Source organism: Opisthocomus hoazin, chromosome 7 (assembly GCF_030867145.1).
Source record: "Opisthocomus hoazin isolate bOpiHoa1 chromosome 7, bOpiHoa1.hap1, whole genome shotgun sequence".
NCBI lineage: Eukaryota > Metazoa > Chordata > Aves > Opisthocomiformes > Opisthocomidae > Opisthocomus > Opisthocomus hoazin.
This window is the reverse complement of record NC_134420.1, coordinates 30,185,736-30,211,605: the sequence shown is the minus strand read 5'-3', so window position 1 is coordinate 30,211,605 and position 25,870 is coordinate 30,185,736. Positions and strand designations below refer to the sequence as shown.

Genomic DNA, 25,870 nt, shown 5'->3' with positions numbered 1-25,870 from the left:
GAGCAACATGCACAACACAATTCATTCCCTCATTCAGCTGTGGCAGCAGATTTATGAAGATTTCACAGGTTTCCCCCCTTTCTCCGGCTTTAGCAGGGAGCTGAGATAGGTGTGATTTCCTTGCTGGCTCCCCTCCCTGTCCCACTGCTGCTGGCTGGCGGCGGGAGCAGGTGTGCTGGGTACCTGGCTGGGAGACAGCACCCAGGAGGAAGGAGGAAATGGAAAGCAGCTGAAGCTGCCTGCAAGGAGAAGCGTGTATGTGTGGGTGTGTGTGTGAGAGAGAGAGTTTAAACCAGCCGCTGGAAAGAAATCAAAGGGGAGCCGGATTTCCCGGATGAGGTGGGGCTGTGGAGGAGAGAGGGCAGAGAAAGGCTCCAGCATCTGAAAATCCTTCCTCGAAAGTTACCTTTTGCTAGAGGATGTTTTGCTGGATTCCTCCCCTTCTATCTTGACTTTTTAATGGGTTTTGAATTGTTCCCACAAAACCGAAATGAAGAAATTGCAGCCCGAGTGTTGGATATGTAACTACTTGTGCCATCACACACGGCCTGACTCCTAAGGGACTGTCTGGGGACTGCAGTGCCTCTGCTCTGAACTAGGTTGAAAGTCCTGTTCCCATCCTCACCTTGTTCTCAGTGGGACTTCAGGAGCAGAGGGGATCTACAATGCAGCAGTCGCTTCCTCTGCATCACACAAAACAGCGAGCAAAACCACCCCCGAGCAATACACCAAGAAGTAATAGAATCCACAGAAAAGCCGGAAAGAAATAAAGGCAGGACTGCTATAAAGAGCTACCAAAGGGCCTAAGTATGGAGACTGCACAGCTCCAGAAAGCTTCTGTGGCTAGGAAGATGGCTTGTGGCAGAAAGCAGCTATTCCATCCATATGAACACCAAAGCTGGAAAAATAAACAGGACAAATGGTATCTCTCGCCAGACATGAACTAAAAGCTCTTGTTTGTGGTGGCAATCCTAAAGAGCCAGCCTGACCCCCAAAGCAAGCAGCTCTAACAGCGCCAGTCATTTCCAAATTGGATCTCCAGGCTGCAAATGAGGGCAAACCCCAGGCAGACAACCCCTCCTGTAATGACGGAGCCTGCATGTGGCAAACCAAAAATCACTGACACGGGCAATTCTCCCCACATTCCTCAAGAAAGATTCATCCTCGATGAGTTTGTGAAACCTCCTGGCTCGGTCTGGTGGGGGGGAAACAAAAGCTTCAGCTTTGCAGGCCGCAAAATGGCGTGGATTGCTGTGCATGTGTCCAAGCCCAGGGGCTGCTTCCCTTGTCTCGCACGTCTTTCTCACAACGGCGCAGGGTGAGGGCAAGGTGAGGGCAAAGCGAGTGCAAGGTGGCGTGATGAGGGACTTGCAGTTCTCTCTCCATGGGTATAAAGGCAGGCAGCGGCAGCAAGACCAGGCAGGATGGAGCACAGGAGAGTGGGATCCCTTCCTCATGAGGACTGGGTTCATGATTCACTTCTCAGCACTGACAAAATGAGCTTGGTCATACACGTGCATTGGCAGTGTCAAATGTGAGGCTGGGAAGGCTTATCTGCTGTCAGTTTGAGACTTGTCCAGTCTAAACGTACTTGGTTGCTGTTTCGGTCTCCTGCTGTGAGCAGATTGCAAATAAACCTACATATAAAATCAGAGAAAATATGGCCAAAAAGGAATTTGAGTGATCATGTGATTTGGCCCCTGCCCCAAGGTTGCCTCCTGACCAGACATATGCGTGTCCCAGGAGATGGCTGCAGAACGTGGGTTTATAGACACTCCAGTGAAGGTGGCATTGCCACTTCTCAGGCACCTCATCACTCTTTGCCATTATGTAGGTTTTTCTATGACCTGCTCAAAAGTTTTCTTACTAAGGAGCAAGTCTGTTACTGCTGCTCCCCTCCAGTGTGGCGATGGAGAGCAATTCTTGCCTTCCTTTTTCCTGCAGCTCTTCGAATGCCTGAAGACTGTTGGCATGAAAGTCACCTCTTTAGACCAAAGAAGTCCAGTTCCCTCAGTCCCCCAGTTTAGGGTCCGCCTTTTCTCCAGTCATTGCCGCTGCCCTCCTCTGGACACAGGCCAGTTAGTCCCGGTCTCGCTCGAGGGGTGGCACCCCAGACGGCCATGGTGTTTTGGCTAGCACCATGTTCTGCACCGCTTCTCTGCAGAGCAGAAGGGGAACTTCACATCATAAAGGTTTTCTGGGAGGATTCTACGTTCATATCCCAGCGTGGCGTCTGCCTGTCTCACAGCCCAGTGACGCTGCTAACACCGCTCAAGTGTCGCAAGCGCTGTAGTGGCCAGGCCTCTTCTGCAGCAGTGCTGCTCAGCCCGTCCCTTCCCTCCTGCTGCAGGCAGCCCCTGCCAGCTGCAGCAGCTCGTCCAAGTCTTCCCGAATTGTGGTCACCTCCCCTCACCGCAGCAGCACTTTCCCTGTCCCTGGGTCTCCTTTGGAGCACAGAACTGGTCGCCTGCAGGAATACCTCTCCTTTTCGGCTCCAGAGGGTCAGCAGCGACGCTTGCTGAACACACAGGTAACGTTTGCATTGCCTTTAGTGGGCTGCACTCGTGCCTGACGTGGGGAAGATGTCTGTTTCAAAGCTCTACACAAGTGCTAGGGATGGGGGTCCCTGTCAGAGCTCTCTAAGACGGGACAGAGCAGCTTTGCAGTGCGATACCAAGAAGGGACATTTGTTACAATCCTTCCTTGCCTGCAGAGGTGCAGCAGTGACAGGCAGGGGAGCTGCGTCCACGGCAGTTATGTTCAGTACTAAAAGTATTAAATAGAAGCAGGGTCTCACAGCAGGCAGCTTTATTTTTTTTGAGATATTTTAATCTTCCAAATAGACTTCATAATCCCTATCTGAATGTGCCAAAGCATTTTTCCTTCAGAGTGCGGACAAACAAGGGAGGTTTGCTTTGCTTGACCTTTTCTGATGACACTGCCACCCATGCTGTGCAAACAGTCGCTGGAGCTGACACCATCTCAGGTTCCTCGGAGGACAGATGCGGCATGTGTCCTGCGAAGAGGCTGCCTTGTGTTAACGTGGGCCACGCACTGAACCAGAAACTCTTGGTTTCATCAGCGGGTCTTCGCAGTGAGGGCAGCGATACCCATGTCTGACCAGCAGCGGGAGGTGGAAGCTGCCCCTGTTGTGGCTCCATGACCCTGGGCTGTCACCCCATCGCTGTCGCAGGGCTCAGTCCTTCCACCAGCTGAGAGCCCCGCTGACTGGGATGTTAAAGGAAATACAGAATCACAGAACCACAGAATGGTAGGGGTTGGAAGGGACCTCTGTGGGTCATCTAGTCCAACCCCCCTGACGAAGCAGGGTCACCTACAGCAGGCTGCACAGGACCTTGTCCAGGCAGGTCTTGAATATCTCCAGAGAAGGAGACTCCACCACCTCCCTGGGCAGCCTGTTCCAGTGCTCCGTCACCCTCAGAGGGAAGAAGTTCTTCCTTACGTTCAGACGGAACTTCCTCTGCTTCAGTTTCTGCCCATTGCCCCTTGTCCTGTCACTGGGCACCACTGAAAAGAGTCTGGACCCATCCTCCTGACACCCACCCTTCAGATATTCATAGGCATTTACAAGGTCCCCTCTCAGCCTTCTCTTCAGGCTAAACAAGCCCAGCTCCCTCAGCCTCTCCTCATAGGAGAGATGCTCCAGTCCCCTCATCATCTTCGTAGTCCTTACGTCTTTCCCTTTGCTTGGGGATAGAGGTTTCCTTCTTGCTGCAGGGTCTGGACGTATTTCTTCTCCCCATCTCACAGTGGCGAAGGTTTCTGTGTTCCGCCCGTTAAACCTGCTGGCACCCACATCTACAGAGAGGTCTCTTCACTGTTAAGAAAGGAGTAACAGCACTGTTTTCTCAGCACAGCCCCATCCTGGCTGAATTTATGTCTCTGACCCTTTTACTCAAAGGCTCTTTACACTTGACTGAAACGTAAGGTAAAAGTAAATGTGACTGAAAGAGCCCATTGTGTGTGCAAGTATAAAGGCTTTTGTGTGCTGGAGGTAGCGGGCGGCTGCTTGTGCAATGAGCGGCCGAGGAGCGCCTCGGGTTGTGCGGCTAGTCCTGAGACTGGTGGGGAGCCTGAGGCAAGAGCCTGTGGTGGACGCACAGGTGGGAAGCCAGGCCCTGGTTCAAGCACGGGCTCCAGCCAGCCTCACGTCTGCACCTCCCCACCAGGACCCTCACTGCTGGTAACTTTCAGCTAGATTTCTTCCAGGAGAGATCCACTGCTGTTTTGTTTTTGTTTTGCTCTGAATGCCCGTGACCAAGGCGGGCACTGCTGGGCGCTGGGACTCCAGTCCGTCGCTCTGTGGAGTCATGAAAGCAGGGGCAGATTAACAAAACGTCAGGGCGTCTTCGACAGGATTATTGTAAGTGGTTTTCCTAAGTGTTGGCTGGGGTCAGGATCAGAGAGGACAGGGATCCATAATCCTGTTTATCTGAAGCCATATAATCTTCCCGAAGCTCTTTAATGGTGCCCAACTCTTTAATCGCGCAACAGCCGCGGGGGCTGCCGCGGCCGGGCCGGAGCAGGGACAGGGGGCTCTCCCGCGGCCTGCGGCTCCCCTTCGGCCGCCGACCCCTCGCACCGCCCGGACCTCCCTCCCGGCTCCGCTCCCCGCGGGCTGCGGAGGGGTCACCGCCACCCCCCTTCCGCCGGCTCCGGGCCTGGGCCCGCCGCACCGACCCCGCTCTCCCGGGGGTCACCGCCGCCCTCGGGTCCCCGCCGCGCCGGTGCCGGGGGCTGCCCGGGAGGCGGCCGCGCTGCCTTAAGGGGGTGTCGGCGAGGGAAGCCCCGCCCCGCCGGCTCCCGGTGCGCGGGCGGGGGCGTGCCGCGGGCGGCGGCTGCTGCCCGGCCCCTCGGCGGCGGGGCAGCGACAGCCTCCCGGAGCGGGCACCCGGCGCGGCGCTCCCGTCCCGGCAGGCGGCTCGCTGCCCGCTGCCGCCCCCTGGGCCGCCGCCGCCGGGGGCCGGGCCGCAGCGCGCCGGGCCGCAGCGAGCCGCCGCAGTGAGCCCGGCGGCGGAGCGGGGGGGGCGGCCGGGGCCCCGCGCCGCGGGCACCATGGACAGTATCCTGGAGCCCTTCCCCGCCGAGCGGCTCTTCCCGGCCGCCGGCACCGGCTTCTTCGACCTCGGCGACTTCAGCGAGGCGGACTTCCTCAGCAATGTGGTAAGGGACCGGCGGCAGCACCTCCCACCCTGCCCCCGCCCCGGCTGCGGGCTCGCCGCGGCCCCGGGGCTGCGGGTGCCCCGCGCCGCACCCGGCCGGCGACACCCAGGACCCCGAGGAGACCCTGCTGGGGAATCACGGCGGGCGCGGTTCGTACGATGCGCTTTTTGGAGACCGATGGCTGGGGGCGAGCGTGCGGTCCCGGCCGGGCAGTGCACAGCCTGTCGTGGCCCGGCGCAGGCAGCCCCGAGGCACGGCCGGGTGCCACCGGGAGACCTTTGGGCTCGGCGCCTCCGCTCTCCTTCGCTTTAACTCGTCCTCAGAGAGGCGTTTGGGAGGTGAAGCGTCTCCCGCTCGGCGTTAGGGCTGGCCTGGTTTACTTTGGAGAGAAGGGTGAGGGGGAAGAGTGACTTGGGAGGAAAATGTGCTGCCAGTCCCAAGAAACCAAAGGGGCATTGTCCACCTCTAGGGAACCTGCCCAGCCTCCCTGAGGAGCCGGGCGAGCCCCGACTCAGCAGCTCTCCCTGGGCAGCGAGCACGGGCTCTTTGCTCTCCTGCCCAAGCTTTCCGTGGGTGCCATGACTCCTGCAGCCCCTCCGCCAGGGAGGACCCTGCCCCGAGGCAGAAGGGGAAGGGCCCCACCACACAGGTGGTTTGGGGTGAGAGCATCACCTGGCACTGGGCAGCGGGGCACTGCCGGCACTGGAGGCTCCACCGGCCTCGGAGCAGCTGCAGCCGTGGGACAGTGTGCCTGCCCCGGACAGAGAGATCTCAGCCACAGCTTGTTACTCCCCTGTCATAGTACTGGCACCTCCTGCGTTCCCAGTGCGAGGGTCTCTGAGGACTGCCCTTGCAATGGGAGCAGGGGGGATGCCAGCGCCTTGACACAGAAGCAGGGGACAGAGAGAGGAGGGCTGTAGCCATTAAACACCTGGTGATCCCACTTCTGCTTTGCTACACCGAAGACATCCTAAGCCTTTCATGCTGCCTCCCTTGTGGAGAAGAAAGTAGAGATGCAGAATTTGCCTATGTGTTAAGTGCAGCACACTCGGTGCGCAGAGGCACACCGGGTCTGGGAAAGAGACTGTGCAGGCAGTCCCATCTCTCACAAATCTCACCAGCTCCTAATTTCCAAGATAACCGCACCTCAAGGACTGACTCTGGTCAGGCTCTACGGGAGGTAGCAGAGTCCCTCTGCGCTCAGGCAGACCTTCCAAAGGCATGTCACCCCGAGACTGAGCACCCATGCGCACTGCGAGGCCTTGCCTGCTCATATCTGAGAGACCTGTTGTTAGGAGTCTTCTGCTTTCCCTAATTCTATATACGTCCAGTGTGGATGAAGCTGTGCTGATATGAAGTGCTATATGCCAGGACCGTTTATTCCCTTACCAAAGTGAAAACTGTATGTATTGGCACCAGCCCTTTTACCTACGTGCAGCGTGGGCTGCAAGTCAGAAGTCAGGGAACCCCTAACCGATATAGGTGGTACCTCTTTATAGCTAAGTACAACTTCTGCCTGCAAGCACACCCTGTGAGAAAGAAGCTTTTGTGTAAGAGTGCCATCTGGTGCCACCTGCCAGGACAGTGTGTGTGAAGTGTGCGGTGGCCGTGTGCATGCTGGCTCCATCCTGCCTCATTTAAATGGCCTTTCTGCTTGGAAAGCTGCTTCTCAAAGTAGCCTACCCTTGCCTTCACATTAACTAGGTTGCAGTGACTCAGGCATTGTTGTGCTCAGCTTACAAGTAGAAAAAGAAATGCTTTTGTGGATTTTTTTCCCAACTGCCAGCACCACAAACTTCTGCTGGAGTGCGAGAGTCAAGCTGATACCTTCTCTTCTTGCAGATGGTAAATAGAAGAGATTCTGTAGAAACTTCTTGCCTACCAAATCTATTTGCGGTACAAGAGCCAGAACATACTACATCACCCTCTTTGTTCTCACTCCGCATGACAACATGGGGGGAAGGAATACACTTAGATTTTCTTACTAAATCCAGAAAATCCCCTGGGATCTTGAGATTTGTTAAGAAGCTCTTTTTACATGGAACTGTGCAAAGCATCACCGTGCACAATAGCTCACAAAGTTGTCAGTGCCTTTTCTTCAAAGATGGGCAAACTTTTCCAGATATTGTTCAGCAAGATTTTTTCTTAGAGCAGGCCAGGAGTTTTGGCCATAAAATACCAGTATGAAACTTCTTCTGAGGATGATTTCTTCTGTTCAGAAAGGAAGCGAAAAGAAAAGATGGATGAACCTTACTGCAGAGGCTGTGCTCCTCCAGAATTACGTGTTTCTAAACTACTCTCCTTTCCTGAACCTTGGCACTCTTCATGAGTCATCTTGGTCTTTAAAAAACAGTTCCCTGTATTATTCGTCTAAAGTTGTGGCAAAGAAGTAATGAAGGCAGATCTGTAGATGCATCTTCAAAAAGGTCTGTGTGCTTGAAACAGAAAAAAAAATTAATTAGTGTGGGGGTGCCATTCAGAAGGACCTAGACATGTGGGAGGAATGAGTCACCAGAAACCTCATGAAATTCGGCAAGGCCAAATACCATCTCCTGCCCCTGCGATGGATGGACTGACCCACCAGGGGCTCATGGAACAGTACTGTGTCCCAGTCACAAAGGTAACTAGCAGCTAGCAACAGGAGGGTGGCGTTAGATAGAGGGATGTGATCATCCCCCTTCTCTTTACAATCATAAAACTGTGTCTGAAATATAGTGTCCAGTTTTGGACTGCCTGGTATCTGAAGGACGATGATAAATCTAAGTGTGTGAAGAGGATGGTCACCAAGACATCTGGGGGCTGGAGCACTTCTCCTGTGAGGAGAGGCTGAGGGAGCTGGTCTTGTTCTGCTGGAGGAGAGGTCCTCTCTCCTTCTCCAGGAGGACCTAGCAGCAGCCTGCCTGCACTGCTGAGGAAGGTACTGAGAAGATGGAGCCAGGCTCTTTCCATAAGTGCATGGCAGGAGGATGAGTGGTCATGAATTGGAACGTGGAAGGTTTAGGCTGGGTATAAGGAAACAATTTCTCACTGTGAAGGCAATTACAAGTGGATGAGGCTGCCCAGAGACACTGTGGAAGCTCCTTGGATGTTTCCAAGACTTATCTGGACAAAGCCCTGAGCAACCTGATTTAGTGTTTGCTCTGCTCTGAGCAGGAGGTGGGGATTCGAGACCTCCTGAGATCCCACCCAGCCTGCATGAGTCTGTGATTATAGGATGGGATTGGGTTTTTTTGGAAAATCTTAAGGAGAGTGATGTCTGCTTTGTACTTGGAGGGGAAATCTCCAAGGGAAACAAAATACTTCTTTTTACTTCACTTAGCTTCTGCTAACCAGACTTACCTACAATGACTACTAACGACATTATCAGTCTCCTTTTCCTCAGGAGGCCGCCTACTGCCCTTGAACTTTGGCAACTTTGCTCATCTTTTTCTGCCAGAAAGACCCACCATAAATGAGGCTAATATTTCATGCAGTGCATGCTTATCAGTTTCACCTGTCTGTCTCCTGCCCAGTCCAGCATTTCTGGTCGTTCCTGTGAGTACTCATCTGTTCACTTACAGTCTATTACAGCTGAGAGCTCTTACTTTCTCTCTCAGCTCTTATCAGCGCTGTGAAAATTTTCAAAAGCCTTATCTTCTGAGTCAGATTCACCACTGTGCTTCACTGTATTTGTGACACTCTAGTGTCAGACTGAAGCAAGAATAAACCAGAAAAACAGGAGGCATGTGTTTCTTCTTAACCTAGTACCCCAGTGGTTTGTTTCTTCCCTATGTTTCTATATTTTATAGCATGAAAAATATCTTCAAAGATTACTTTGGGTGTTCATGTAAACACAGCTCTATTTTGACTCTATGCTTTTCAAAGCAAAATCTTTACCTCTTTCTAAAAGGGAGATATCAAGGCAAAAAAATAGCCTACATGCTAGTCGAGGTCTCCACTGTTAGAAATCGAAAAATGGCAATTCAGGCTGTCCCAGTAGTGCTAACCCAGCTCCTCTGGGGAATGCACAGTAACGTGCTCTTTCACTGTGTGATCCTATGTGCCTGGGCAACGCAACAAGCAGCATCTTCTGGAACCTACTGGGGGACTGCAGAATGGGAGAGGAACAGCTTGTCCTTGTGGGATGCTCCTTAAGTGGAGACTGGGTTTTGTGTCTACCGTGTGCTCTTTCCTTTAATATCATCCTGGCCCGCAGAAAGGATGGGAGCAGCAGGACTGTATGTGGTGAGCAGGCTGAGAGCGGTGCTGGTGCACTCATAAGGGGAGCTTCCCCTGAGGGTTAAGAGAGGTTATTCACCATGGATGACTGTTGCTCTTGCAAGAAGCCTGTACACACTTCTATTCCTCTTATGCCTACTACAGGGACATAAATAGCACTTAAGTGGTGCTTAGGTCTTTGACTGACCTTTGCTCTGAATGAGCTTCATGCTGTGTAAGATCCCTCCCACCATCTCCGCACACAGCGAGGACGAAGAGCTCAGGCAGATTTGGTCATCCACTTCTCATGCCTGGTAAAATTTGGTCAGTGACACATCCCTGGTTAGTCAGCCAAGTACTGGGCAAGGCAAGACCTTTTTCTTTAAACTTCCCTTGGAACTTGCTGGTCAGAGATTCCTGTGGGATCTGGAGCACAGATGCAGAGCGACCTGGTGGGGCCATCAGACCTGGCCTGATGGAAATGAATCCTAAAATAATAGTTCCTAGATTTCCTGTTTCATTAGTCTCTTTGGATCCATCTTGTGGTTCCTCCACTTCATGTCCATGCTGCTCCTTATCGTCTCATAGCACGACTTACAGCTGCAGAAGTGCTGGCAGCAGGATGAAACCAGAGCTGAACACAGCAGTGCACATGTCTCTGAGACTACAGCATGATCCCTGCAGGGTCATCACCAGGAAACATATTTCCATTTTGGTAACAAAGAGAGGGAGAGACTTGAACTTCCTTTGGAAGACTCTAGGTGAATACTTTATCCAGAGAGACTGGGGATCATTTGTGTGTCCCATCTAGCTGCCAAGAAACTGATAAACATTTGGGATACTCTTCCTAAATAAAAACGTTCATCTGTTGGACAACTGCCTGCACGTGCTCGGGATCCACTGGCCTAAAACTCATCTTGGCTGAAGTGGGAGAACCTTTTAACTGTGCTGGTAGGCCAGAGCTAGGGCAGTGGTTACCACTCAGAGCAGGAGCGCAGGAAGGCATGCATCCAAAACAGGGTTAAACCGTGGAGACAGAGCCATCGTCTTGGTGGGGAGCAGCAGGAAGGACTTTGGTGAAGTGCTTGCAGAGTAAACAAAGGGAGGGTTTGGCACGGGGTGGAAGCACATCTGTGCATACAGTCCGCTCCCACTGAGGGAGGGTGTCAGCAGCACCAGCTGGGAGCCGCTGGAGTCATGTACAGCTCAGTCCATGTCTGCCAGGTGATTCCCATCCCCTCTGTCATAAGGCAGTCATTCAGTGCCACCACCACTTTCAGAAAGGAGGAAACCTAAGGGTCTCATCTGTACACACCAGGCTGTAGAAGGCCTCTGAGACTCTTCCACTGGACCTCCTCCTGGCACCAGCGCAAATGCCTAAGCATGGTGCCTGTTGGCTTCTGAATCCCGTGACAAGTGTTGGGTTCGTCAATACAAAGTGCCTTCTGCTGCCCAGGAGCCCATCCCATGCTGCGCTGGTCTCGTCCGGCACTGCACTGGTCCCATCTGGCACTGTGCTGCTCTTGCTGAAGCCTGGAAAGGAGCTGTCTCTGGTGGAGAGGGGAATTTGGAAAGAACAGTGTTTTCTGAAGCAGCCCCTTAAATGGAAATTTTAAAACTAGGGATTTCATAGCCACAGATGCAGCCCCGCTACTCAAAATGTGGCCAGACTGACACCTCTGTGACATACTGCTGTGTTTCCTCTGAGAACAGTCTACTCCTGGGCTTGCTCCTTTTTTTTCTCAGCACTTCCCTGTAGGTTTTCAGACTGTAGTATTTAATTAGCCGTTAGTATATTATTTATTTACTACTTTAAAATTTCTTAGTGTTAAAGGAAGTGAATGAAAACACTTCACTCTCTGGAGTTGCCCCTGTGACGGCCACGTGGCATGTTCTCTTCTCATAGCCACAGGCAGGATTGTGCTCAATATGAAGACTTGATTCTCAAACCTGGCTTGTACCTGTGCATTTTAGGGAAGAGATGAATCAAGTCTCTGCAGCCTGTGCATCCTTGTCCTGTTTTGGACAGTCCACTGCAGGAAACCAAAAGGGACGCAAAAGCCAGTTGGTGACTCTCCTTGCTGCAGAGTTACAGGGGAACAGGTAGGGCACCAGGGATGAAGCAGACCATTACAGCTCAACTAAGAAATGGCCAAGAGCTGTCTCTTGGCCTGATTTGGCTGGGAGATATCCCAGGGAAATTCCAGGTATGTACTGCAAGGTCAGATGCAGTCACCAATGCTCCACAGGCAACCTTGTGGCCGGCGCTGTTCTTCTTCAGGAGAATTGTCTGTTGGAAAAGCCAAGTGTGTTAGTCCTTACTTCTAGGCCGGTCTCAGTCCTGGGATTACTACGTCCCACCGATCCCAGCTTTCCACTGGGGACTGTATTTATCCTCCTTTACACGTCTGAACTGCTGGGACTTCATGTCTCCACATGGGAGACGAGAAGTGAGAGCAAGGGTGGAGCCAAAGCTGTGTTTCTTAGCTGACTCCCATGCTGACACCGTGGCTGTCCCGCTGCAGCAGGTGACTTCTGGATGTGCCACTTTAATGTAGTTTAGTATCCTCTGTCTGAAATCATCGACTGTGTTTTCAGCCTGGCAATAGGACAGGGGGAGTGCTTGCATGGAGCCCTTTTCTTACTCCTTCCTGTCTTTGTAGCTCAACTTGGAAGTCGTTAGGTGTTTTCTCGGGTTAGTGCCTGCATGTTTTGCATCATCCCTCAGAGCAGAAATAGCTGAAAGGGTGTGAGGAGATGAGGGCAAGGCCAGAGCAGCAGGGGACTGCAGGTAGCGTGCTGAAAGGCAGGCTGTGTCTTTCGACGCAGTTGCTCCCCACATGTCTGCCATGCAGTGTTTACATCTGTCTAACTTATTCCTAGCTGCTCAAGAAAACTTTTTTTTTTTTAGCTTATGCTTTCCTGTAGGGTCACATCATTTAAGGTTTTGCTTTCCTGTAGTCTCCTGAGCCGATCTGAATGGTCCAGCCTTCTCCTCTCACCCATCCCTTTCTGACTTCTTTACCCATCTTCTCTTCTCTTTCTTCACATGTCTCCTTTTACTCCTGTTTTCTTAAATCTCTCCAGTGCTATCTGCCTTTGAAATCATGTGGAGCTGCTCTGCTCTGGTCAGTGTCCAGGTGATAAATGCTTGACACTGATCTTGACACGTTGTTCAGCCAGAACAAGGTCTCATGAAGATTGGAACTGCAGATATCCACACACTCTTCCACTGCTTTATTTGTCTTTGTGTTTTATCTTCTCGCTTTCTAAGATTGCAGAAATTCCTTGTACAGGATGGAAGCAACGTGCATGGCTATTCTCCCTGAAATTAGTATGTAATTTAGACTAGTGCTGGGGTAATTAGTACCATCTTTAGGGCTCAAAGGTGATGCCTTATGTGAGGTCATTCATTATGATCACTGTCCAGCCTGTTCCAGAGGAAACTCACCCCTGACTACCTCAGCAAAGTTGCTTTTGGCTTCTTTACACTGTAACTTTGTCTTGATTAGGAAAAATGTTCGTTTAGGTCAGTCTGGCTGACCTGATTAGCAAAGCCTGCTCAAAACACAGTTAACATTTTTCCTAGAATAGATGCAACGTAATGCGTTCAGCTCAGCGATTTGTGTCAGGAGTTCCCCTGCAACAGGAATGTCAGGGCTCCCTTGGGAGGAACCTGGCAGCCGAGGCTGGAGGAGAAATACAACTTGGACCTGACACCAAGCACGTTACACAGGAGGGAGCTGGATACAACATTGGTTTTGGACACTCATACTGGATTGTCAGCATCCCTCCTGCAGGTGAATTTCCTCAGACCAGTGCCCAGAGAACTTCCCCCATGCTGAGCTCCCCACCAGTGTCACGAGGGCACTGGCTTCTCCTCCCGATGCCATGGCGTGTCCAGGTGGGAGCACTGCAGCTCAAGAATAACATGTCTCTGCTGGCTGAGCACAGGGGGTCTACCTTGTGAACCTGCTCCTGGCTCTGCAGGATTTGCAGCCCTCCCTCTCCTGGGAGGAGAGCTTTTCCTTCCAGAAGGGGCAGCTGAGGCAGAGGGAGGCCAGGATGAAGACGAGGACCCAGGTCCAGAGCCTCAATAGTTAGCTGCTGCACATCAGAGCAGCTTGATGTTAAGTGAGTGCTGTAACTTCATGACAGTTGAAGGAAGGAGCTGGGCAGGTGCTTTTGGAGGAGCTCACTGCTGCCCTGGGGGAGGGACTGCAAGCCAGGCAGCTCAGGGAGGAGGAAACCAGCCCTGACATTTGTAAAGACTGTTGATGGAAGGTTTCTTTCAAAGCCTTTTCAGTCTCTCGATCTGAGAGCTCTTTGCCCAGGGAATGCTGGAAATCTGGCTCTTCTTTCCAAGCAAATGTGGCAGACGCTGAGAGTTGATGAGGTGCTGTTGAGCCGCAAATATTGAATTGCCAATTGAATGATGTTGGGTTTGGTTTTGTTGTGTTTTTTCTCTCCTTATGGACAGTGGTGCAGTGAGGTTGTCGGGAATGGGAGAACTGTATTTTAGTCCCAGCTCTGCCAGTTACTTAGCCTGTGATCTTCAGGGTGTCACTTGCGGTGATGCAGCTTTTGCTGTCTATAAAATAGTGCACATCCTTATTCTTACTGGCATGGGGCAGTGCCATCAATGGGTGAAGCATATTAATGAAACGTTAGACTGGGGCAGGGTTTTGCTAGCAGATAACTGCCCGGAAAGGTCCATAGGAGCTATTCCTTTGCTTCCCCAGTTAGAGTCTCATTGAATTACTTTGCAGCTATAGATGATATTTGCAATGTTTTCAGTTTGACAGATCCACCCTCCACTGATGTCCCAGCTATCCTTTGCCCCTCTCCTGTTCATTACCCCGGGGAACTGCACGTGTCTGATTCTGACCTCAGATACTTAAAGCTAATTCAGAGTAATCTTTCTGTGTCAGTCTGAATGGCTGTGTCGGTCAGCATCAGGTTTTAAACTGAAGTACTTGGCCCGTGCTGTTGCTGGCTTGACCTCTTTGGGCCTTACTGAAAACCAAACAATTTGCGCTTTACAAATCCATTGAATGGGCTGTACTCATACCTTATCCTCCACTGCACAACCAGATCCTGGCTGAGTTGCAAAACCTAACTTCTCCCTAGGTTTGGTGCAACTTGCTGAGAGCACCCTGTTACATTTCTGCCCGAAATTGCTGCGTAGTCAGGGCTGTGCTGAGTTCCCAGGCTCCCAAAGTATGTCGCGCCTGGTTTGCATCTGAGAAGGAGGTAACAAGCTGAAGGTACCAGCGTGCCGTGGCTTTATCAGTCCACTAGCAGGGCATTCAAGACCCATGCGAGTGCCTCCTGCTGCTCGCGCATGGTTTTGTGCTTTCCCTTCCTCTTCGGAGGTGCCTTTTCCCCACAGTAAGTTGGCCTGACCTGTTGTAAAGTTAGGATCACCAACGTCTACTGGGAAGAGCAATGCAAACGTTGCTTTCCCGTTCTCTGATGCCTCTCCTGCTCTGCAAGTTTTGTCAAATACAGTTGGCAGCAGTCCAGCAGCTGGATTAGCATTAAATAATGAGCAAATGGCCTGCAGCCCTTTTTCAGACCCAGCAAAGCACACACCTTTCATTATTTTCTTACATGTCTTTGAGCCCTGCTTTTATCACACTGGGAGACAGCTGAGCTCTGGTCAGCGCTGGGGACAGAACAGAGGGTGCTGCACTCCTTTCTTTGTTGCTAATTAGTACCAGGGTGTTAGCTAAAGGCTACTAGCTGTGACAGCAAAATGGTTTTCTCCCTCCCCCTGTAACTGCAGCCACGGCGAGCAGTCAGTGGCAGCTGTAAGCAGCTGGGGTGAGCTGCAGCAGAGCGGGAGCATTGCTCATTTCTTATTTTTTCAGCGTGTTTCAGGCTCCAGGGGAGCAGCGCTGGCAGCCTTCTCCTTTGTAGCCAAGGGCTGAAGTCCCAGGTGAGATGAAGGCACACATTACTGTGTCAACCCCAGCAGCTACACAGTGTGGTGAGGTCACCCAGCAGCCTCCATATCTATGAGTAAGTGCCAGAGACCCGTGTCCAGACCAGTGCCCCATCCACTGGTCTCAGATGCCTTTCTGATATTTGATGAAATTGGATTATGTAGAGTTGCCAGAGGATTTATTTATTTATTCTGTGAAAGGGAAGAGGGAAGGAGGCCAGAAGGGACGGAGAATAGGGAAAGAACGAGGGAAGAAAAAGCAAAGACAAGAGAGAGGTAGCTATGCAGTTAGCATTCCTGAGCCATCTGGACCTGTTGGCATGGCCCCAGCTGGACGGGCTCACAGGTTTATCCACAGCATGATGTAATCTCCATCGTCCAGCGTTTGATTTTTCTCTTTGCGCTGGATGGCCTCGTATCTGGTGCATGTCTGGAGCGGGCATTTTGATTTCCTGTTGCTATTTGAGGACTTTTCCTGGCCGATCCTCAAGAGCAGCTCGGGCAGTTTGCATTCCTCAAGCTGAAGAAGCAATGCCACCGAGCTGGCGTGGAGTCGAGGCCGGCCGTGGCCAGCCTGCCAGCCGGGGAGGGGCAGCCCGCACGGGAGGCTGGCTGTGGTTTGCACCGTGCAGTGGCTGGAAAGAGGGTGACACCTCTGCCTGGTGCTTGGGCTGCTGCAGCTGAGCTCAGGAGTCGGCTCAGCCTTCAACACCAGCACAGAGAGGGCTGGTGGGACCCCCCTTTCCGGCCACTCATGGATTTCCCTGCCCTGCTGGGCCTTGCAGCAGAACAGGAGGAAGGAGAATTTTATTTGGCCCAAGACTTAGTCCTTCCTTTGGTAGATGTGAGCAAAAAGCAACTGAAGATCTCAGTCCCTCTCCCTTGCCAGTGCGGGCACCAGGGAGCACTGGGGCTCTTGGCTGCCTGGTGAAGCAGGTGGGCGTCCCAGCACGTGGGAAGGGGAGCTGGGGAGGACGTGGTCCAACGCTGCCAAGTGCCCATTCTTGCTAGGGCAAGGCCTGTGATCTCCTGCCCTCCATCACTCAGTACCATTTCCAGGATGCAGTGTAGCCTAATGGGAGGGATTTAGACTCACATTCCCTCCATGGTCTGTGGGAGATGGCTGTGCCTCACCGAGACCAGACACCTCTTTTTTCCTGAATCCTTCCCAGCACACAAAATGGAGAGAGTTTGCATGTCCGCCTCCATAAAAGCATACTCTTTGAACATCTTTAAGCTACAGGAGCCACACAGCAGCAAAGTGGTCTTCTTCACTGCATAAATCCAGTGTGTGGAGGGACAAACCGCAGAGCGATAGGTCCCTTCCTGCCTTCAGAAACAGAGCAACCCCCACCCTCCTGCATGGCTGGAAAGGTCTGAGAATCCCAGAGGATAAAGATGGGATTTCTCTACAGTGTACCACTACTGCAAGCAAACCTTAAACCCAGCGATATGAGACGCCTGCTTCAGAGTACGCTGTTCTCCGCTCTGACTCAAGAGATGTGGGCAGCTGTGTGATAAGCCATTAGGCAACAGTTTGACATGAGCACACAGTACTCCCTCCCTCACAATGCCTCATCCTGCCCACATGCCTCTCTTTGCTTTGTTTCCTCCAAGGGCCTGGGAACGGGGAAGTTGAGTGCAGTGACCCCCAGGGAGCAAAATCTTGTTCTGCGGAGAATCCCACCGCCGGGTTCAGAAGTTGCCCTGGTTGCACCCAGAGGGAGCAGGGCTCTGCTTTTGTAATACCCCAGGGATGGTCTGTCCACCACGGATGGACTCACTGGAACCACAGAGCTGAGCTTTTCCACCCGACTCAGCTCTGCTGAGCGAGAGAGCAGCTGGGGAAAACGATGGCCTCTTTATAAACCGACTGGCAAAACTCTTGCATCTCTCCTGGGAGCGGGCCAGGGATTCTGAGTCACTGCTCAAGTGGGTCGCAGCCAAGGTAGTCTTACCCAAGGCATTAAGCGAGAGCGGAGAGATCCACCCAGCAGTGCCAGCAGAAAGAGAAATAGTCATCACCATAATTAATAATAATATAATGATGAAAAGATTCAGAAACACACTGCCCACTCCAAAAATAAAGTATGAGGACAATTCAAATGTTGTACAGAAAACAGAAGAGAGGAAAGAGTCGAGAAAGACCGCCAAAGCCTGCATGTCAGCTGCAATGCAAGGAGTCCCATCCAGCTGGCCTGGGTTCAAAGAGCTCCTATTGTCCAACAGCATTTCCAAGACACCATTCAAAACTTTCAGAAAATGAACCCAAGATGCAGGGTGAGATTTATCACACAGTAAAGGCAAGCCAGATGTGTGCACCGTTTCAGAGAGAGGAGACGGGAGGAAGGCAATGCAGGAGTGAAGCAGGGGAGAATCGGGCCGCAGAGGCGTGAGGGAAGAGGGTGGCATGAGAAGGTCTGATTTCGTATGTACAGAGAACTCCATACTTCGGAAAAGTCGTTCAGCATTGGGATTAAGGATGGAAGGGGAAGATCTCACTGATGCTTTTTCTCTTTTGTTGCACATAAAACCACAACAGATACTAAGAATTTATTGTTGCTTTTGGTCCTGGAACATGTACCTGCATAATAAGGCCTTGTCTGAAAGGATGCCCAGAAGCCAAACCTCTATGGATTTTATCTTGATTTTCTCGGGCTCCCACAGCCTTCAGTATCTCTTTGTAGCACTGGCCACCATGGCAGGGCTGTAACTTCTTTTGCTACAGGAATCACTCACTTCCACCTGTGATTTTATTGTGTTAAAATCTAGCAATTAATTACACAGAAAGATAAATTAATCTTTGAATCTGCCGCTAACATGGAGTTACATGACTGCAACCTGCCCTCATTGAATAAATCCTCAAGTTCTCCCTGCCTGCAATGAGGCCGATGTTGTGTCTGCTGTCTGCAGAACAACCTACCCAGTAGAGCCGCCATGCCGTGCCACACTCCAGAGGTTATAACGTGACTTTGTTTTGTTCTCAGGAAAACCTCTGGTAGTAAGGACTTGTTCATCTAAGAGCAAAAAGCCTGAGAAAACACTTTGGAGGCTTAAGCTAGAGAGTCCCTCTTTGTCATGACTCATATGTTTGGTGACTGTAATTAGCTTCTACGATGGTTGGGGATTTTTTAGAAATGAGCGGATTTAACTGAAGCCTTTAAACAGAGGTAAGATGTTTCTTTCTGTGAAGCTCAGTTGCAGCTGACGAGTCTGGAGCAGGAGGCATGAATATAGCTCTTGCACTCAGCTATGTAAGGAACCATATTTGATTACCAGACTGGTTCCTCCAGGCCCTAAACCCCATTAAACCATCCATCGTCTCCTTGCACCGTGCCAGGGATGTCCAGAGAATGGATTCCCAAATGCACTGGTTTCTGCAGACACCCCTCCGATGCTGGGGTACAGATGCCTGCTTCATCTCAGACACAGGAGCCTTCAGGGCAGGTTTTCAGGGCATGATAGGTTTCCTGTCTTCAAATGAACATGGGATCTTTTTTTCCCAGAAGCTTCTAACTTTACTTGAGCACATGATGCTAGGCATCTTCACGTTTCTACTTTTCTCTGATGTCATGAAGAAGTTCTGCTTGGAGAGGGGATGGCTGGGGAGACAGATGTTGGGAAAGGGTTTGCTTAGGCTGCTTTTCTCCTTCAGCCTTGATTTTCATCCCATGGTTGAAGTGACTGCATTATCTCTGACCAGTCAGATCTCCATTCTTGTCTTTGGAACACAGGGCTTTGACCCCTTGTTCACCAACATCACACCTTCGTTCTCCCCTGGGATGGTGTTAATCCAGGCTGCCCCAGGAGTGCTGAATGGTCTGAGAGGTGTTGCTGCCTTCAGTAGGAATGGGAAGGATTTCCCCATTCTCCAGAGACTCTGGTTTCTGCAGCTCCACCGCTGAGGTGAAAATGATACCCTTGGCGTTGGAGCTGAAGTTTAATTTCCTATCTGCTGCTCAGGGCACAGATTTTCCACTGGGATATTGGCAGCAGGTCAGAAATCTGCATTCCAAGCTGAATTGCTTTGAAAACAGTCCTGGTGCAGGACCCCATTCAGTCTGCTGGTTGGAAAACTCAGCTCTTGCCCGGCCTGGCCACTGAAGAGAGTCCCAGCTCTTGCTCTCTCAAGATTTTGGGTGAAAATCCCTCACATCCTTGAGTCACAGATCAGCTGGTCCAGACTTACTTGCTCTGTAATTGCCCTTTACAAAGGCCCAAGGAATGAAAGCCACCAGTAATGTTTGGTATTAGCTGCATGCCGCAGCTTTTGGACTTGAACAGAGTACAGCTATCTTCCTCCTCCAAGGCCTGCTTTTCTTTACGGGTCTCCAGGGACGTGCCAGGGGACAAAATGTGAATTATCTCTGATTTTGCTCTCTGAGCACAAAAGAGAAACAGTTTCAATGAGACAAATGAAGCTGATTGTAAAGATAATACAGACCTTTCCTCCTCCTCCAGTTATCTCCCAAAGCAGATTTCCTCTGTCTCCCAGGGTGCCTTTCTCGTTCTTACATTGCCTTTCTTGCAAGATACAAGAAAAAAGGCCCATAATGGCAGGGAGGTGACAAGCCGTGTCAGAGCAGAGCTCTGCCAACTCTGGTGGCTTAAACCCCTTACGGGGCAGGGCCAGAAGCTTCTAAGAAAGATGGAAGAAATGGCGCAGTGGTGTTTATTCCAGTTTATTTTGGTTATTAATTAAACTTCCCCATCCCACTGACTGGTGACTGGCTTGAGCAGTTGCACCTAATTTATTTTTAATTGTATTGAACATTCATGCTGTATTTCGTGTCTTTTGGTGATGCTGTGACCCGACTTCACTGCAGCATGGCAGTGTGGTTCACAGAGAGTCACACAGAATAAACCAGTATCTTCTTTCATTTGCCCTGCCTGCTGCCTTTCATTGCACCGTGCGTCCCTCTCCGTCAAGCAGATTTTTTCCCTAAACTGTCCAGGCAGACGTGCCATACACAATGAAGTCCATGTAGGCTTTTTCAGGGTAGATTTGCCTCTGGATTTGCGGGGCTGGGCCGGAGCTGCATCCTTAGGTTGCGCAGGGGTGCCGCAAGCAAACAGGCACGGCTATGGAAACCCAGTTGTGTTCTGGATGCTGTGCTGCTGTGGGGACTGATGGATGCATTTGGGCTGTGCAAAGGGCACGCTGGGGTGGAGGTGGATTGGGGTAATATAGCAGACAGGGCCTTCCCGAAGATGATGGATTTTATTTTCACACATAAGGAGATAAAGTTCACATGAACCCACTCCCTCTGACGCTACAGCAGCTGAAAGACTCCCGGCCCCCCATCACGGTGGGGAGTTAGGGTGTCGCTGGGAGCCTGCTGCAAACTCCGCTGAGGCTGCCAAGTTAACATAAAGAGGTAAAGCACCAATTCAGACAAGAGGGCAGAGACCTGGGGGCAGTGATGATGATACAGCTTCTTTCTCTCAGAGCAACTGCTCGTGTGAAATCTCTTCCCCAAGACTGTGCTGACCTGGGCTTGGGAAGAAGCAAAGAAGAGGAAGAGACCCCTGCCAGCTTGCCCAGGGGTACCTGAAATCCCACAGAGAACACCTCCCACGCATTTCCATTCAAATGCAGCCCAGCTGCCACCACAACGGCTCAGAAATAAAGGCAGCTTTGTTTTGTAGCAAGGAGGTGTCTTCAGTTCTCCAAGCTCAAGAAAGGCCTTGAAGGACAACCTTTTTATTCACCTTTCATGGACTCCTAGAAATAGCCCCCAGATCTTGTCAAATGAGGGTTAAGAGCAGCTGATCGAAACGTTTAATCCTGAGAGGGTTGTGTCCACTTCTGCATATGGTTTAAGTCCTGTTCTAGTTTTTTTTATCAGAGTTGGCTGCAAGCGAGTTGTAAGCCAAAGGAAATTTGGGACGTTTGTTGCATATGTAGCATACACACAGCAAAAGCTCACTGGAAAGCAGAGGCATTCCTCTTTATCCTCGAGGGTGCTGCTGCTGGGAGGAGAGGTGCTCCTGTCTCTGCAGACTCAGCAAGTCTTGTGCAAGAGGCAAAGTGTGTACTGTAGCTGCTTTCCATGCTGGGCCAGTGGAGCCTGGTTTGCCCAAGTGGAATCTGACATGTTCCCCTTCCTCCCAAACACATACATCGCTGCTCTGCACCCTGGCATTCACCACTGTGGCCACACTGTGATGCCACTTGTCTTTTGATTCGCTTCACCCTGGGCTCTGCCCTGCTCCACAGTCATTCCCCTTGCAGGGCGCTTCCAGTCCCTCCTGCATCACCACTGCCTGCGCCAGCTGCTAATCCAATGTATGCTGAGCACACTAAACCCAGGTGTGGGTACACCAGTGTGCAGGACTCCTCTGCCACAGCAGCAGCAGGTGTCTTCGGTGTCTCCTTTGGGGCCGCTGGGCATCTGTCAGGCTTGGAGATTTCAACTTTCCACTTAACTTTCTCCTCTCGTGTTTTTTTTTTCTTTCAGGGGCAAAACCATTTAAGTTAAATCTTTAACTCACCCGCTGTCCAACCCCCCTACCCGCGCCTGGGTGCCTCCCAACATTCCTCCCCAGTGAACAGCAGGCTCGCAAAGCCTGAGCTGGGTATTACACGGCCGCGACCACGGACACAAAATTCTGATGCAGTCTGCGTTGCGCGTGTGCTTTTAACATCACCCGTCCCGCCAGATGACATTTCGTTTTCCCCCTGCTGGGGCTGTGGGGGAAGAGGCGGGGGGACGGGGGAACCCCCAAAACCTTTATGCCTGCCCCAGAAGCGGCTGCAAAACGTGGGAGCGGTACCTACGCGCGCGTCTCCCGGAGAGGCTGGGGCCGTCTCCTCTGAGGCACTCGTTAAGACATCCAGGATGAGAACGCGCCAAAGGCGAGGCCTCCTCGAGGGGCAGAGGCCGCGGGGGGGAGTAGGGCGGGAGGGGGGCTTCCCCCCTCGGCCTCAGCGTCCCCTCAGCGTCCCGCCGCGCAGCGCGGAGGAACGAGGCAGGGCCGCGAGGCGCTGCGGGCCCCGGGCCGCTCCGTCCTAACCCTGCACTCCTCCCGCCCGCCTCAGCGCGGCTCCGCTGGCAGCCGCCTCCCATTGGCCGCCGCTCGGCGGCGTCGGCCAATGGGCGGCCACGGCTGCCGGCCGCTGGAAGCGTGCCGCGGCGGCCGTTAACGGCCGGCTCTCCGCAGCCGCCCGGCGGCCTCGGGGGAGGCGCGGGGCGCCCGCTCCCCCGGAGCTTCGGGCCGTTCCCCCTGACTGGGTGGCGGGGGCGAAGCGGCTGCGGGCACCCGGGGCCCAGGCGAGGACCTCGGCGGCCCGGAGTGCTGCTGCTTCCTCGCCCCTTGCCTTGGCGCCGCTCCCTCAGTCGCCTTCCCCCAGTTGTGCCTTGAGCCTCTGTCGTCTCTCCTAGGCCTTGTGGCGCCTAGCGCTGGAAATGGTGAATCCAGGTCCTTGGCACGGCCGTGCGGCAGAAGGAGGTTTCCACAGCCAGCCATGCCTCAGCCTCACTGGGCCTTCGCAGGGAGCCGGGGACAGGGCCACGGTTGGGCTGAGGGGCTGCAGTCTCCAGCTGATGGCACAGCTGGCCTGGGGGGAAGTGGGTCACCCACCTTACTTTCAGCGGCCTGAACGCACCCCTCTTCTGTCATGCTGCAGTGTACCACAGACAGCAACAAACCCTGGGCCCAGCTCCAGACCAGGTTCGGTCAAACTCCACCCTACCTGGAGGCTGGGTGTCAGGGGAAGCGTCTGGCTCACCTGTATGGTGACTGTATGTCCAAGGCTGTGATGCTGAAAATAATCATGAGTGACTTGGGCGCTGCCAGGGAAAAACTGAGGGGTGCTGCTGGTCGGGGTGCTGTCCTGCAGCTGGAGGGAAATAGCCGCGGGGTTTGCAGGCGTTTTGGTCTGAAGCGCTTCAGCTGCACGACGAAGCAGGAGCAACGAGGGGGTAGCAGGTCAGTGGCACGCTATCCAGGCAGACCGGTGGCCCAGGCAGACCAGGCATGGCGCAGCAAGGAGCTGCGGTACGTGAGGGGAGAGACTGAGAGCTCCATGGGTCAGGATGGAGAGGCACCAGAGGGGTTTGAGAGAGCCGAGAGGTGGATGGATGATCACTTGTGCCCCTCGGGGTACACATGCACCGACCAGGCTGTGAGGAGAAGTGTGCGCAGCATCTGTCCATCCTGGCTGGATCTTGTTAATGCTGTCAAGACCTTCACTTTCATAAGATCTAAAATTCACTGCATTTTAAAGAGAGCAGGACTGTCTGGAGTGTACGGGCTCTGCTTTCCTGGAATGTAAAGGAAACCTCAGCTGTGAAGCTGGAGTGCAGGGGGCTTCATTCCTTACTGAAAGCAGAGAAGGGAAATGCAGATGTCACAGCTGGGACAGGAGATTTATGTTGGCAAGCAAAGAGGAAAAATGCTTTCAAAAAGAAAAGAGAAAACTCAGAAGAATCCCCTCCCCATCTGCACTGCCTGCCAGCACGAGCAGAACCTCCAACCTGCAAAGGCCCTTCGTCTCCCGGGCCTGGGCTGCCGCCCAGCTGGATTAGCCCCTTGCCGCTTTCTCTTTGGAGCGAGACGATTGTGGTGGGAGCAGGAAGGCTGTGAGAACCAGGCTGATCCTGAAGGGAGACTGTCTCCAAACAGCTCAGCTGGAGGTGGGAAGGGGAAAGTCAGGCAAAGGATGGAAGCGTGAAAGGGAAAAGGAGGGACAGATGTAGCCAAGGTGACCACAGAGGAGAAGTGGATCCAGGGAGAGGAAACCGTCCCCTCCTCAGCCGTGCGTGGTGCCACTTGGCTACAAGAGTGGCACCTTAAGGCATCCCATGCGCAACCGGGCAGGGGAAAAGGCTTAATGCCTCGGTCTCTGCTAGGGGTCCCCAGAGGTCGAACACCAGCCCTGGGTGGGGGGAAGTAGAGTGCTAGCATTTGGATGCCTGGTTGCCTTACATTAGCTCCCCAGATAACTGTTGTACAACAGGAAAGGGTGTTTGAATGAGAAGCGCACGCACGCACATACAGTGTGCTATTTAGACAACCCTAAGCATGAGGTCAGGATGAAAACATGTGGTGGAAATATGTTTGGAAGAGCCTATGTCGGTCACCAGGAGTGGGAGGGAGCAGGGGCCAGCAGCGGACAGATTCGCACTCTCTCCCCGCGGCTGAGGTGGCCTTGGCCCGAGCAGATTCTCCTGTGGCACCAAAGCAGCTTAAGGCTCTCTGTTGGGCCTGGAGATGAGGTGGTCATTGCCTCCCCTGTACCTGTGCACGCTGGCTCGTCCCCTTCAGGCTCTGCCTCCCTGTCCTCCCAGAACTGTGGTGGGGGGACGGGCAGCCAGAAATTGGGCTTGGATCAGGAAATCCAGCACATCCTCGCCATTGCGTTTCTGTCCCTTGGCTGCCCCCTCCCTGACCGCTCACTGGTAATACAGCTTTGGAAACACATCTCGTGCTATTTCTTGGCTTTGGAACATAGTTAGAAGAAGAAAGGAGGGTGTGAAAGGGAGGGGGAGATAGCAGGAGCGAATAATGCAAAATGAGACTGTGCTGTGAGCTTCATATCCCATCTGGAAGCTGTTTTCCCCCAGTACACTTCACACCCGCTCCCTCTGGGCCAGGATGGTAAGGATCACGTTTCCCAGTTGACTGGTTCCCCTTGCTCAAGCCAGGCCCATGTGCATGAAAGCCACTTCAGATATCTTAAACCAGACTCTCAGCAGAGCTGCAGAGTCCTTCATTGTAACAATTAGAAATTCTTGGTCAATTTCCTGAGGCTAGGGGGCTGGCAGATTTCAGCCTGGCTGGAAGGTAGGTGGTCTCGAGGAGAGACTCTAGGCCTTGGAGGCTGTGAGAGAATGAGCCTGCTCTACTTGTGCATCTCTGTCTATCCCACCTTCATTCACACCCATGTCCTGTAGACCTTACACCAACACATGCCTCTGGTGTGCTGAGGTCTTTGTTGCCATGGCATCAGCAAAAGTCTCCCCGAAGCCCAGCACAGTTGTTTCATTTAGTGGCAGCACACGAAGGCCCTCAGCTGTGCTGGCCCCAGTCTGGGTGGGAAGGGAGGGCTAGTGGCTGCCCAGCACCTCTTCTGGCATGTGAACTTCCATGCTACCATCCATTTGGTCAGGTGATAAACCTGCTTCTGTTTGTCACTCAGAAACTCAGAGCACTGACCCTGCCGCGATCCACACAGCCCTGAGACACCGTACCCTGGGGCCTGCAGTTCCCTGGAGCCTTCTCTCACATGTGTTAAGGAAGAGTCTGGCTGAAGCCTTCTCTGAGTTCTGCCAGATAGGTGCAGCTCCCCCAGTGAGGCTGGGCGGGACAGAGTTTGCATATTCTGGGTTAGCAGGCTCAATCTAAACTAATTAGCAGAGGTTTTGGTGGCATCTGTCCAAAATAAACTCTGGGCTGCTCCTCACTATGGCCATCACAGTTGGATCTGGACATTTTTTCCTACCACCATGTGGTTGCGTGCGTGGCTGTCTTTACTAATCAGAGATCTAAAGTTAACAATACCTGCTGGCGTCAGGAGAGAACAGAGCCAACCCAAGA

The 25,870-nt window shown here is 52.6% G+C and overlaps 1 protein-coding gene across 3 annotated transcripts in view; it reads left to right on the top strand.

The window, feature by feature from the left end:
• Window positions 1-5,013: 5,013 nt before the first annotated feature.
• Window positions 5,014-25,870, top strand: part of CREB3L1 (cAMP responsive element binding protein 3 like 1) — a 48,073-nt gene continuing 27,216 nt past the window's right edge. For all 3 annotated transcript variants that reach the window (XM_075426642.1, XM_075426643.1, XM_075426640.1), the window contains exon 1: window positions 5,014-5,184. In XM_075426642.1, the coding sequence (XP_075282757.1) occupies window positions 5,077-5,184 (108 nt within the window). In that variant the 5' untranslated portion in view covers window positions 5,014-5,076. The remainder of the gene's footprint in view (window positions 5,185-25,870) is intronic.